Genomic DNA, 14,463 nt, shown 5'->3' on the forward strand with positions numbered 1-14,463 from the left:
CATTTTTTGTCCCCAATTTGTTTTCGGGTCTGGGGAGGGCCATTTCGGTCCACTCCCCAGATCAGAAAACCTTTCTCTTTCTGTGGGGAACCCCCCCCCCCCCAAGACCTGCCAAAAATCCCTATGGGTCCGGGAGCGATCTCCTGCACTTGGGCTGTCAGCTGCCAGTAATCAAAATGGCACAGACTGCCCTTTGCCCTCACTATGTCACAGGGGCTACCGCTGCCATTTAGATTACCGGCAGCCGACGGCCCAAGTGCAGGAGATCACGCCCGGACCCATCCTGGACCACCAGGGACATTTGGCAGGGGGGGGGGGGGATTTGGTTAGATTTTTAGTCGGGTTTTTTAATATTTGCTCCATAAGATGCACAGACACTTCCCCCCCCCCCCCCTTTTTGGGGGGGAAAATGCATCTTATGGAGCAAAAAATATGGTAATATCACTGCAGGGATCATACAGATCTTAATCAAATACACTATAGCAATATAAGCAGTATGTTCTTATATGTGAATTAGAATTGACATTTATTCTGTCCAAAAGGAAAAATGTGAATCCTATATGCATTTTACACTTTCATTTTATATATATATATATATATATATATATGACACACTTCATTCACTCCGTACAATCATACTGAATCATATCTGGTTGTTGCAATTTCATCTCAGTCCAGCATCAGGCCTATGAATATGAGTGGGAGGATGCTACCCAGACCATTACTTCCACTGAGTAGAATAACCAACTGATACTAGATTGTTGTAAGGCATCAGGAAGCTGCTGATAGGTTCTGTTCCATAAGGCTATATATTCATCTACTGCCTTTCTTTAGAGAATTTTACATCCAGAAGTTCCAATTTGCATCCACTCTGCTAGTTTTTGATGTTACATCTGAGCATTAGGACATCCTGCTTTAATGCAATAAAATTAGATACATGATTTAGCTAGCATAATCATAATACAGATAAATTTGGCTAAGCCTTTGGATATGGATGGAATCCAAGATGGATAATGTAATAAACATTTTCTACAAAAGGGTGGTTTGTGTTTATACCACTTCAACAAAATCCAGCACCAATGACCCAAATGGAAAATTTTGTTCATAATACAAAGTTATGTATCAATGTCCCTTTATCTATACAACCTTTGCTAGTAGTCTGTGTCCCTCACTTTCATTTTGAATGCCTTTATACAATCTATATACATTTTTAAAAATTGCATTTTCTGAAGTTTAGCATCAATGATAGTGAATGCATCCTCTAAAGAGGCCAAAATTTATCTGCATTCCTAAAGTGTTGTCAAAGATTGTGCCAAAGGCTTTAAAATCTGTTTTCTTTAGCAAACCTAAGTATTTACCAAGAGTGTTCTTTGTTAATTTTTTGAACATTACCAATGAGTCCTATGCAAATATAATTACAAAAAATAACCTTGCAAATTGAATGTGTAATGTCTGCACTGCAAATACATGTAAAAATGTTTATTATTCAATTTGTATGTACTCTTCAGATGTTCAAGACAGGTTTTATTTATTTTTTTACAATAAAAATATTCTATTGTAATCAGACCTTGGCTTTTCAATTGCTTAAATATTGGGTTTTCGGTGCCAGAGATGAATTCATGATTGCCACCAAATTCCAATAATTGTGGCACTTATATTCCGTTCCTTACAGAAAAAGCACCTTGCTCGTAAAACTGGCCTGATTAAAATATGGTAGCACAAATTACTTGGAAGGACTGAGTCCTTCATATGGAGTATATTAATTTCTGAGTATAGGCTGGTAACCTCTGTAATGGCACGAGGACCATTCCCAACAGAAGTGGAGTTGGCAGGCCATGTTATACAACTGGAAATGAGGGCGTTAAAGACCTCCATATTTTTTTTTAGCTCATGAGTGACATACTGTATTCTAGGCCCCCTTCCTCTCCAAATAAAATGTGTAACCAGCTGTTGCAACTGCTTCACATCTGCTTGCTTCCCATTTGGGTGAAGCATCTGGAATTTTATAAAAGTAGCTTGGGCAGAAGGGTCATATTAAATAATGCATGTCTACCCATTAATGATGCTGGTAGCTCCTTCAGTGCTGACAATTGATCTTTTATACTTCTATTATTCTAGTTATATTCATTGGGTATAAGTGAGACAAATCACAAGGTATCCATACCCCTAGATACTTGAAAGCTCTGGATGACTATGAGGGGAAAGGTACGTTGTCAAATCAATTTCAACTCATTTTGAATAGGTATGGCTTCAGATTTTGTGAGATTAACCTGCAAGAGACCAAACTGCTCTATCAAATGCAAATTCTTTATCCGTAAACATAAGGGATTTGAGAGAAACAAAAGCATATCATCTGCGAACAAACATACTTTATACTTTCTAGACCCCAAGCAAAACCTTTAATATCTACAGTTGTTTGATTTTAATAAGCAAAGGTTCTGTTGTGAGAACACACAAAAGTGGGGAAAGGGGACATCCTTGCCTTGTATCTCCTTCCAATTGAAATGGACTGGAGATTTTGCTATTAATCATTATACTAGCTTCAGGGTCAGCATACAGAGCAAGTATCCAGTTTACAAAGGAGTCTGGAAGACCATATTTTTGTAGCCAGAAAAGGCAGTAGAAGAGGACTGGAAGACTCATCTGCATACTGCTCCCAGCATCCCCCGGGAGAAGAGGTTACCGCAAGTGATCCAGGGATTAAATTCCACAACCCCAGCTTCAAGAGGCTCCGCACCCTTTGCAGTAGAAGAGGACTAGAAGCATGCGCTATTAGGTGTGTGAATCTCAACCCCCCCCTTTCAATTCTTTGACTGATCAATTTTAATGGTGGTTAAAGAGGATTGGTAACTATCCAGCTGCGGACTTAAGACCCTTGTAGCGCAAATTATTTGCCTTCATCTGGCAGCGACGCCTCCCCAGGATTAACTGCCAGATACTTTATAAAGTACGAAAGGAAGCGGGTTTGGGCTTTCCCTCTTTGCTACACTACTATGTGGCAGTACAACTAAAATTTATTATTGAAACCCAGATCTGGATGCTCCTAAACAATGGGTGGAGATCAGAATGAGAACTGGTCGGAGGGACACCACTACACACCTTATTTTGGCCAGTGTCATGCACCCATAGAGATCTGCAGTCCTATCCCGTGAGCACCCAAACTTCCATGCTGGTCTGGAAAAAATGGAATCATCATTTGATTGGGTCTAAACACTATTCCGCTTTGTCCCATATACGTTACATGAGAGATTTTAGTGAAGGGAATAGGAATCCGACCTTTAAGTGGTGAGCGACCAGGGGGCTCACCTACTTAGGCCAGGTTTGGCGTCAAGGGATGGTCCCCTTTGAGGAACTTCAGGAGCAATACCAACCACTGCAACTTAGACATTTCCTGGGTACCCTGGGGCCTAAGCAAGATCTTTCACCCACTTACGGTGTTTGAAGGGTACTGTATGTTGGCGTGCTGCCTACAGAAGGGGATGTCTTAAGGTTTATCAATTGCTACTCCATAGGGTAGAGGGGGGAACTGCCCACCTGAAGGTGTGGTAGTGGGATTTGGGAGTGGAATGGGACCTGTCCAAATGGGCAGAGTGCTTAGAGATCATGGGCAAGTTTTTGATGTCCACTGTTATGATGGAGAATTGCTATAAGCTCCTTTATAGATGGCATTACCCTCCCACGAGAGTGGCAAAGTGGATATTGGGAAAATCCTCATTGTGCTGGAGGCAGTGTTCCCAGACTGGTACTTTCTGGCATATGTGGTGGCAGTGCCCTAGATTACAGAGATTCTGGGACGACTACCAAACAATAGTGAGTATTGTGTGTGGGGTGTACAGATCCCATTGCGGGCAGAATACTGGTTATTGGGGTTCCTATACATAGGCCTAGATGATGAGACCCAGAAAATGTTCTTTTTTCTAATCACTGCCGCTAGATTATTGATTGCAGGGCAGAGGAAGCATACAGAACCCCAGACTCTCACTCAGCTTTATGGTAAATTACGCCAAATCTACCTTCTGGAGAAGCTTACAGCTCTTAGGAGAGACACCTTATCTAAATCTTATAGGAGGTGGACCCCACTGTTCTGATATATTCAGTGGGCTGACCGGCCTGTATGATAGATCATAGAGACCATGATGGACTGACATGATATGTGGAGGGCCAGGGGGTCTATGGTAGGAGGGGACTAGGAATTACTTTTGCATGTTTGATTTTTTTACCACAGGATTTGGTATAGATTTATCCAGACTACCGTTTGGTGAAGAAATGTAGATGTGTTGTTGTTATAAGGCATCTTGTAGCTCTTGTTGGTATTCGACCTGTATTCTATATTTATCTTTATGTACTGCAGTTTATTTGATACATGCTAATAAAATTATAAATTAAAAAAAGAGGATTGGTAAGTATAGCTTTGGGAAATCTTTGGACTTGTAAAAGTTTGGAGAAAAGTGAAATAGTGGGATATATTCTTTAGAATTCGTGTGTCTGAGGTAATAAGCAAGCTAGAAATAGTCTGTCTTTCCCACCCACTCAACCCTTGATTTTTAGACAAGAGACAATTTCTCATTAAAAATCATTCCCTGGATGTACCAGGATCAGTCCAGACTGCTAGGTTATGCCTCCATTCCAGCAGATGGAGTCAGAGAAAAGCTGAAAAGCACCCCCCAGCTATACTGGTGTGCCACCTGCAATCCTTCAGTATTTCTCTGACTCCAGCAGATAACAGAGGGGCATAACCTGTGGTCCTGATCCTTGTTAAATTTCCAGATTGATTTTTTTTTCATCTGAAGGGTTTGCAAGTGGCAATCAGCCTTACACCTTTGACTAGACCAACTTAACTTTTTTTTTTTTCCTTAAATACATAGCACTTATTTCAAGGTGTTTGGTGCTGAGGCATATTTAAAGGCAGGCAGGGCATTGCCCTATTGCCGTGGTACCCGGTGAACCAGGGGGAGGACATACTGGTGGGCCGGTCACTCCCCCCCCCCCCCCCCTTTCATAATTGGTCCAGAGACATTGCGAATCTCTGTGGGGGGCTAATAGTGTGTACAGGGAAGTGTTTCCCCTGTTGGAGGGCTGTTATATATATATATAAAAAAAAAAGGCATTTTAAATTTTAGATGGACCTCTTTATTTGCTCAGCCATTGCAGCCCCAGCGGCATTTGTTCCCATGAGAAATTTGCTGGGCAAACTGGATGGACTGTTTGGCCTTTTTCTGCCATCATTACTATGTATGTTACTATGGTAATGTCTTCAATTATTTAGTTGAGTTCTTTTAAAACTTGGGGGTGAATACCGTCCAGACCTGGTGATTTGTTAATCTTTAGTTTGTCAACTTCTTACATCTTCCAGTTTCACATCTGGCTTCACTTCTTCTGAACTTTCACCTTCAAAGATTTAGTCATGTGGCTATCTCCCCAACATTGACCTTGGGGTGGGAGGAGGAAGAAGAGAGACCGAAGCAAAGAACGATTGATTTTTCTCCATTGCAACGCAGTCACAAATCAGCAGTAATGTATGGGTAATGTCATTTGACAGCAATAACATGGATCCCTCTCTGAGCACAGTAAAAATTCTATTAAGCATGTAAAGAAGTTCCTGCATGGATGTGGTAGTCTCTGAAAGAATATTTTATAGACCTTATGTGGCCTAGTTTTTTCTGCACTGTTACATTTTGTTTTTGCTTGCCATTGCCTTGTCAGCCCCTCAGCAGAACTTCTATGTCTTTTTTTTTTTTTTTTAAAAGAGAAAAATCAAAAGTTCAAGCATTTTAAGACCTGTATCTGTGGGTGCTGGATATCCATTAGCTACCCATTCTGTCATTGCCTGGGCCTGAATCATGACATCGCCAACTGTTGTAGTCTAATTTTTTTTTATTAGCTTATTTAAAAGATTTGTGTCCTGTACTATCCAAAATCACATGCGTTAAACTATCTAAAGCGCAATTTACATCACTTCACATATTACAGTGTCGACTAAAGCAAAATTCATTCATCTGCTTGTCTTGGAGGATGCATCAGTATTATGCCTAGAAGCTAAAGGCTTTGAGGAAGGTGCTTTTGGATTAGAGCCCAAAGCCATGGAGCAAGGCTGGGCAGCGGAGCCACTCTTCCCAGAGAAAGGCAATGCTCTGTGGAGCGGATCTGTCATAGACCTTTATATGAGGCCTCAATGCAGCTGCAGTCTCCTTTATAGTGTGCAGAATCCCTCATGGCGCAGAGCTATTTATTCTTTCCAGATCTGATGTCAGCCAGATTACTGTCAGTTATGCTGGTGGGAAGCACTTGTAGCAGATATAAAGATGAGAAATTTCTCCTATTGCAGTATTATGACATTTTTCCTTATTTCAGATTCTGAGTGGAATTTTTTCTGGGTCCACACGTGAGCTGTGCCGAGCTCTTCCAATGTGCAACCTGCAGGGAAGCTGGGCTGTTCGGTTGTGCATGGAAAAGGTCACAAGTCCTTAATCCTCTTGTACAGTTCTGTTTGTTAATATAAAGGTTACTGAAGCCTGGCCTGGTGTTTGTGCGTGTGAAAGTGAAACGTGCTGGCTGAGCTGCGTGAAACCATCAATTACACATGCACTCATGGAATGCGAGGTCCCCTGCCATCAGAGCAACCGTCTGAAAGCACAAGTGTCCCTCCACCAGGGAGAGTATCGCTATGGTGCAAGAGGATGCTTTTTTGGTGCTGGCCTCAATGCTATCAGAACCCACAGATTTGGCAGTTGCAACCACTCTGGCACTGATCTCCCTTACTGAGGATGAACCAATCCGGGTTTCTGAACAGGATGTTGTAATATCAATAGCAGCAGTAATAATTTAGTCCAGACATAGGGCAGGTATTTGTAGTTTTTGTAACAAGTTGGAGTAGAGGAGTACCTAGTGGTTAGAGCAGTGGGCTAAAACCAGGGAAGCCAGGACTCAAATCTCACTGCCGCTCCTTGTGACCTTGGGCAAATCGTGTCACCGACTTTTGCCTCAGGTGTACAAACTTATAGGGTCATTCATTAAGCCGTGTTAGGGCCTTATGTCACGATAAACATCGCACGTTAGACCCCATTTATCGTGTTGCGCGTTAGCTGGTAAATATGAGTATGCAAAAGCTAGAAAATGTATGCAAATGGGGTCCTACCGCATTTTGCAGTAAAATAACACATTACGTGGGATTTAACATGGGAAATATCTTTTTTTTTTGTGATAGAGGGGAAAAAATTAAAGCGCCATAGCCGTTATCACTGATAGTGGCTATTATTGCATATGATAGAACGAGGCCTTTCTCTCAGACACACCTACACAGTCCTGCTGGCCCAATAAAAACAGCTTTTCTTACCCACCTTGTCTTCTGAAAGCTACAGTGTTAGGGAAAAGTGTACTAGTGGTGGGATACTGACTGCTTCGGGCTGCTCAATAACTAACTAACTAACTTACTACTACTAGTACTACTACTACTACTAGCAGCAAGGGAGTTTCAGATGCCTCCCAGGGAAGTACCCACACTAGAGCCAGAGCTGCAAGCCCCACCAGTGGAGTGCCCTGGCCCGCAGGAGGGCATGAAGGTGATACAGGGAGCACACCTTTCATTGCTGGGGATGCCAGAGGAGCAGGTGGTTACGAGGTATTGCCTCGGCGCTCCGGCTTTCATGGAATTGTATCAAGAACTCGGAGGAGATCTGGATCCGGTCATGGACAGGTCCCGCGTTATACCACACCTCACCATACTATTGTGTACCCTGCATTTTATGGCTTTCTCTGACAGTTGCTGTAATATTTGAAACTATGAAGACGGGTAATCGCTGCCGTCTTAATTTTGTTTGAAATCTCGGACTTTATTGACGGTCGTGCCGTTTGAAATGATGGAGATACGATTTTTCTAATGCTTTGTGTTTTTGATGATGTATTCAGTTTGGTCTTTGATGTTATGAATGTTTCATTGTAAGCCACTCTGAGCCTTTTGTGATGGGGGTGACATATAAATATTTTAAATACATAAAATATTTGTGTTGTGGTAGAGAGAGATTCACCATGCTTTTACAGCAGCTACCTTGGCTGTCTGACAGTGCCCAAGTAGAATTTTAAGATTTTCTCTCTGTTTTAGAGAAGTGGAGAGGTATGAGCCAAAATATCTGAATAGTTATCTTGGCGTTATTCAAGCTGTTGAGATCTTCCTAGGAAGCTCACTTACTTAAACTCTCTTAAACAAATTAGTCTGATCAGATCAAGAAGGAGGATATTTGTCAGTGTCTCCAAAATTATGGAGTAATATACCAAGACAAGCTTACGGGGAACCGAATTATTTGGCATGTAGATTAAAAAAAAAAAAAAAATCAGAACATGGCTTTTTACTACTTTATGCATAATTCACGATAAGGTCTCTTAAATTTTTTCTTTGCAATCTGTATCCCGGTTGCTTTTTGAAATTGTATTTGCAAATTTTGGTTGCTAATTTAATCTGAGATTGTTTTCAAGATTAATTTAGAACTGGTAATATGCATAGAACTGCATTGCCTGTTTTTTGATTAGTTGTTGGCTATGATATATTTGTATTTTAGAGCTTTATATTTGAGAGCTTTATATTTGAATTTTAGAACTTGGATTGCATGTTTTAACATTTTAGTTGAATTTGAGTTCTATTTTAAGCTTAGGGGTATTTATCTTATGTTATGTCTTATAGTTTGTGGAATACCTTTCATTGTACTATTTATGCTATTTTGACTTGATTATGTATACCCATGTTTTTTACGATAATTTTATTGTAATCCACCTTGCTCAACTTGTTGGAAGGGATATAACTGTGTAAATTAAAATTAAGTTAAAAACTGATACCATTTCTGGTCAACAGAATGCTACCTTCGACCAGTTGTAGAGCAGTGTGTAGAATATGCCAGAGCATCTATTTCATGCAAAAGAGTATATGTTGGACACATGTTAATAGACACACAAAGGGGTTAATTAGCAGAAGTTTGAAATTTATGAGCAGTTGTCCCACTTGTCCTTGATGAGTATCTGATATCCCAATAAGGATTTCCCTCCAGCCCTTCTAGGCAGCAAGGGTATTTAAGTTGCCTAGGCATGCTGTTGGGGTGAAGGGGAGGGCTCTGAATTTTTAAAAAGAAAAGAGAAAGTGGATCTTGTCTTTTTTTTAAGGAAGTAGATCACCCCTGAGCACTTACTATAGTTATTGTTTCTCATTTCTTTTCCAGGAGATGGCGTTCCAGTGTGCTGAGAGAGAGGATTTGAAGTTCCTTGTAGGCCATCTTCACAATAACCAGAAGACTGCGCAGAGGCAAAGAGGTGGAGCAGCAGCTTCATGACATGATCGCAATGCTTCAGGAGGAGCTAGCTCAGTTAGGGTCTGTCTGCCATGAGGCCCATGACTGCCACAATCACCTAGGTCAGTCGGGTTTAGTGCAGACAGAAAGTCAGCTGAAGGAACTAAGCAGAGGACCACAGGAGGGCTTGGCAGAGGTGAAGAACCTGCAGAAGGAATTGAAGACAGGGTCACAGGATGAACTGGACAGCGGTGAGCAGGCTGTGACAGCAGAGCACACAGTAAAGAAGCTGTGGGAGAAGCTGGAGCTGGTGTGCACTTCCCGGGAGACTCTGCAGCAGCTGTTTGAAGAAAAGGAGTCCAAATTCAAGTTGGAGAAGAAAATCTTGGATCAGAGCCTTCAGACTGTACAGGAATTAAACAAGCACCAGGAGAAGGAATTCACCTCACTTAAGGCACAATATGAGATGTTGCAAGAGGAATATGATCTCTTGAAGACCCACCTATCTAAAAAAGATGCTGAGATGAGAATAATTTCCTCACATGTTCAAGGACTAGAAGATAGCCTCAGGGCAAAAGAGAGTACCCTGATGGAAAAGGAGCTGCATTTGAAAACCCTGAAAGAACAGAGGGTAGTATATCTAGAACTTATGACAGAGAAGAATGCAGAGTTAGCAAAACGTGATGCTTGCCACCAGCCTGAAGCAGAGGAACGGCAGGCACACCGGTCAGAGTCTGCCAAGTTAGAGTTAGAGCTGCAGACAGCTCCAGACTGTCAACTGGAAACTGATGTGACGCACAACAGCACCATCAAGCGTGAGGTTTCTGACGAACTCCATGTCTCGCTTGCTAATTTTGAGCAATTTCATTCCCAGCAAAAGAGCCAGGGAGGCACAGAGACTGGAGATGCTCTGGAACCAAGAAATCTGCAGGAACAGATCGCAGAAAAAAAATCAAAGATCCCAACCCCGACAGAGGACCTACAGAGTCTCCAAGGACAAAAGAATGTGCATGGCAGTTGGCCATATGAACAATCAAGTGACTTGATGGTAGGCTACTCTTTTATATAATTAGAGGGATATCGGACATCAAGAGCACAAATTTAAGAATAATTTATTTGGATTAATATTTAATTACGCGGATAGATTGCCCTGCTGAAAGTTGTCATCCGCACAATGGCTAAAAATAGATGTGAGCTTTCATATTGTGCATACTTTTAACTGGGTTAAAAATGCATTCATAGGGTTATATTAAGGTTGGTGAAGTAAACTGAATGCAACATTGCCATTTTCGGTGTGCAGAGTTTGCGCCCAGTTGACTGCCCACAGAAATAGGTACCACTGAGTTACCAGGGGAGCCTGGAAATACTATATTTTTTAGATTTTAATGATGGCTCATTGATAAATGTTTAGGCAAGTAATTTGAAGAAACTCACTTTTAACCCTGCTGACAATACTTTTGCTTCTTAATTCCAATCCTCCTTACTCATTTAAGGATGACCTTTTGTTGCATTTTGATAATGTTAAGCAATAAGATTGAGACTCTTGCTTTAGGATATCCATAGGGAAAAATAAGGGATACCCAGTTAAAGGGTGATTTGTCAAATGTTCATCGTGACTAGTAATACCCTTTAAGCTGCAGTTTGAGGAACAGGTGGAGCGCAAAAGAGAAACTCCTGTATGCAAAAGACCTACCAGTAATTTCATAGAAGCTGTCCCAGAATCGCTGTAGGTAGTTAGCTGATCTAATGAAGAAACTGAATCACAGGGAAGAGGAGACCCAACACGTTATTAGAACAAGTCCCAAGGTAAATGAAAGCAATGTGTGAAGGGACAGTAGCAAGACTGAGTGCATTTTCATCTTTAGATTTAGTTTTCTGGGGTAATTTTGTATGGAATGTTCCTGTCCGTTTTGGATGCTCCCATGAGGGCTGTAAATGAAGAGTTACTAATAAAATGGTGAATTTGTTGAATGCATATTGAATATGGTCACTGACTATGCTGAACCCCTATGAGGAATAACGTGCATAGATGTTGAGGCTAACATTCCTATGTTGGTGAGAGGGGTCTGGATTAGTATATTAAAGCCTAGCAGCTTGTTTATCTTGATTTGCATGGTAAACAAGCTGCATTAAGTCATGTTTACCTTGACAGGAAAAAGCTAACCATCTGGCTTATAGAGTAAGCAGACTTGTTAGGTGTGAAATTCTGAAGTTGTCTGACAAGGAGAGCTGAATTTAGCCATGACACATGGGTGACGTCAATACGGTGTGAGACGGACTCTTTTCTCTTAGCTTTTAGAGCTTTTGCTCCACTGAGAATATATGGGAGTTCCGTGCAGACGTTGCCTCGTGAGACCTTCTGTCCTTATTCATCTGAGCTACAGCATGGATGTGCACACTTTGGGTCTTTTTCATTTGATATCATCATTTGTTAAACCTTTTTCAACTGTTACATTGTCTCGTTGTCTCAGCAGCCCCCAAACAGCGCTTTTTTAGAGCTATTACAAATTTTTTTTCACAGAAATGACTGACACCAAGAAACCCACTATCGGTAGTTTCAAGAACTGTATGCTTTAGAAAAGTGTCCATTACAAATGGGCACAAAACTAGGCCACCTGCTATCATTGCAGCTGGATGTCTCCATGCTCTTAAAAGTCTAGGGGCCTGCAATACAGAGGAACTGTTTAGTCTCTGAAGTGCCGCAGATGGTCTTCCTCCTAGAGCAGAGCCTTGTCAGGCCCTCCCAGCATAGAGTTGAGCAGAAACTCCTTGAGAGAGCAGCCCTTTGGGGCCCTCCAACTTCTTGGGGGTCAATCAAACAGAAAAAGCTCTATTTCCTAGCATCCAGCCCAGTTGGTTATGCACCTCTACCAGTAGATGGAGATGGAGCAAACTGACGTCACGGTATACATACTCCTGCAGTGACATCAGTTTGCCAGTATTCTCCGTCTCCAGCAGATGGTGGACGTGCATCTGCTGGAGACAGAGATTGCTTCAGAATTTAAGAGGAGAATTGTTAGAAGCTTTGAGTTGCTCCGCTTTCCTGCGGCGATACCTAATGGTTCCTCCCTCAGTTGAGAATTCCTGAGGTGATTTCCATGGTACCTCAGGTGATTGACTTGGTCCGGTTGTTGGTTCTTCAGCCGGCATGGACTTAGCTGATTAAAGCAGTTGAAGGGTAGCGGGTGCAGGAAGCAGAGTGTGGTGGTGGTGGGATATGCCCTCTCCCCCCCGCAGCCGGAGATGGTCTCTTTACTCAGCTGGGAAAGGCTGAGCTCAGATAAGTTTAAAAAAAAAAAAGGTTGAAAAAGTCAGAGAGAGAGAAGAGGAGGAGTTGTAGAACTTCCTCCGGTCTTTGTGCTTGGTGCGCTGTTATGACATTCGTTAAGGGACCTGGGCAGCCTGGTGGGTTGAGCAGCCTGGGTAGGCTAGGCCCCGCTGTTAGGCTTCTTTTTGTGTGCCATGTGGTAGGCTGTGGTGGCATTTTCATGCACTTTTTTCCTGTGCGTTCAACTGCCCTCTGCATTCAAGTGCGTCCAGCTGTGCATACGACTTGTGCGCGCATTCTGGACATAGTGCTTCTGTGCATAGCATTGGGACACCCAAAATTTAGTGTTCATAAATTTTGAACGTCTCAATTTTTCAGCGTGAATTCGGCTAGATGACACCTTCAGTCGCCTCTTGACCATACTGAAAGACTAATTGGCGCCTGTGGCTAAGTAACCTAAGTGCCTTTTCCTCTATGCCGCCTGTCATATTTGGGCATCTCAGCCTGGAGTGCCCTCTAACTTGTGTCAGCACTGCTTAGAGACTCAGGGAGAAGTATCTTCCATTGATTTTACTAATCCTGGTTCTTCCCAGTCTGATGATGGCCTGGTTATATTAGGAGCTACCATCCAGGAAAAAGATCTAGGTATCATAGTGGATAATACTTTAAAATCGTCGGCTCAGTGTGCTGCAGCAGTCAAAAAAGCAAACAGAATGTTAGGAATTATTAGGAAGGGAATGGTGAATAAAACGGAAAATGTTATAATGCCTCTGTATCGCTCCATGGTGAGAACACACCTTGAATACTGTGTACAATTCTGGTCGCCGCATCTCAAAAAAGATATAGTTGCGATGGAGAAGGTACAGAGAAGGGCAACCAAAATGATAAAGGAGATGGAACAGTTCCCCTATGAGGAAAGGCTGTTCAGCTTGGAGAAGAGACGGCTGAGGGGGGGATATGATAGAGGTCTTTAAGATCATGAGAGGTCTTGAATGAGTAGATGTGACTCGGTTATTTACACTTTCGGATAATAGAAGGACTAGGGGGCACTCCATGAAGTTAGCAAGTAGGACATTTAAGATTAATTGAAGAAAATTAGTTCACTCAATGCATAATTAAGCTCTGGAATTTGTTGCCAGAGGATGTGGTTAGTGTAAAGTGTAGCTGGGTTCAAAACCCATTAAATTTGGAAGTAGTTTTCCTCTGGGGAATAGCCAGCTGACAGGATAAAAGTCTGCAACCTAGAGCATGATTCAGTCATCTTCTGAATCCAGGATTATGCATGTTGCTGCATGCAAAAGAGACTTGACCCAGAAATTTTGTGCCAAACCACAGAAAGGGAAGTAAAATGGAAGTGTAATATCACATCTTTAACTGGACTGCGATATAATTGAAATATTTAATACTTATGCTGTGAAGTCAAGAGTCTTGGGAATACATTTTTTTTATTTTGAATAAGATTTCTGTAGTCCCAATGTCTGTATTCTGCTATCCAGACCCGCACCTTCTTTCAATGGCCACGCCCACCTGGACCAGGGGGCATCTCATCAGCAAGAAGGATTAATCCACAGATTTAGACTGTTGTAGGCATTTGTAGACCAGTAATTGGCAAGAAAAATTAGGGTATTGACTTTTATGGAGATGAGTCTTGAAAATTTGATGTGCACTATTTACTAAAGCATCATATTTTTCTTTTAAATAGGAAGGAAATATCGAAGACTTTTCTTTATCTCAGTCTGCTTTCCAGGAGTATTGTGCATCTCTTCTAGAGTCAGCTAGAGATGAATATGGCAGCCGTAAGTATCTTCCTCTTGTCTGTCTTGTACATGGAAGATGATTGAGGCCTGCCCAGGGGCGGCTCAAGGCAATCTGCTGTCTGAGGTGAGGGATGGCGCCCTGTCCCTGCCCCATAAGCTCCCTCTC

At 42.0% G+C, this 14,463-nt stretch overlaps 1 protein-coding gene across 5 annotated transcripts in view; it reads left to right on the plus strand.

The window, feature by feature from the left end:
- The window catches only part of PCNT (pericentrin), a 167,440-nt gene that overhangs the window by 4,135 nt on the left and 148,842 nt on the right, over positions 1 to 14,463 (plus strand). For all 5 annotated transcript variants that reach the window (XM_029607715.1, XM_029607714.1, XM_029607713.1 and 2 more), the window contains exons 2-3: positions 9,204 to 10,320; positions 14,243 to 14,336. In XM_029607715.1, the coding sequence (XP_029463575.1) occupies positions 9,316 to 10,320; positions 14,243 to 14,336 (1,099 nt within the window). In that variant the 5' untranslated portion in view covers positions 9,204 to 9,315. The remainder of the gene's footprint in view (positions 1 to 9,203; positions 10,321 to 14,242; positions 14,337 to 14,463) is intronic.

Source organism: Rhinatrema bivittatum, chromosome 6 (assembly GCF_901001135.1).
Source record: "Rhinatrema bivittatum chromosome 6, aRhiBiv1.1, whole genome shotgun sequence".
Taxonomy (NCBI): domain Eukaryota; kingdom Metazoa; phylum Chordata; class Amphibia; order Gymnophiona; family Rhinatrematidae; genus Rhinatrema; species Rhinatrema bivittatum.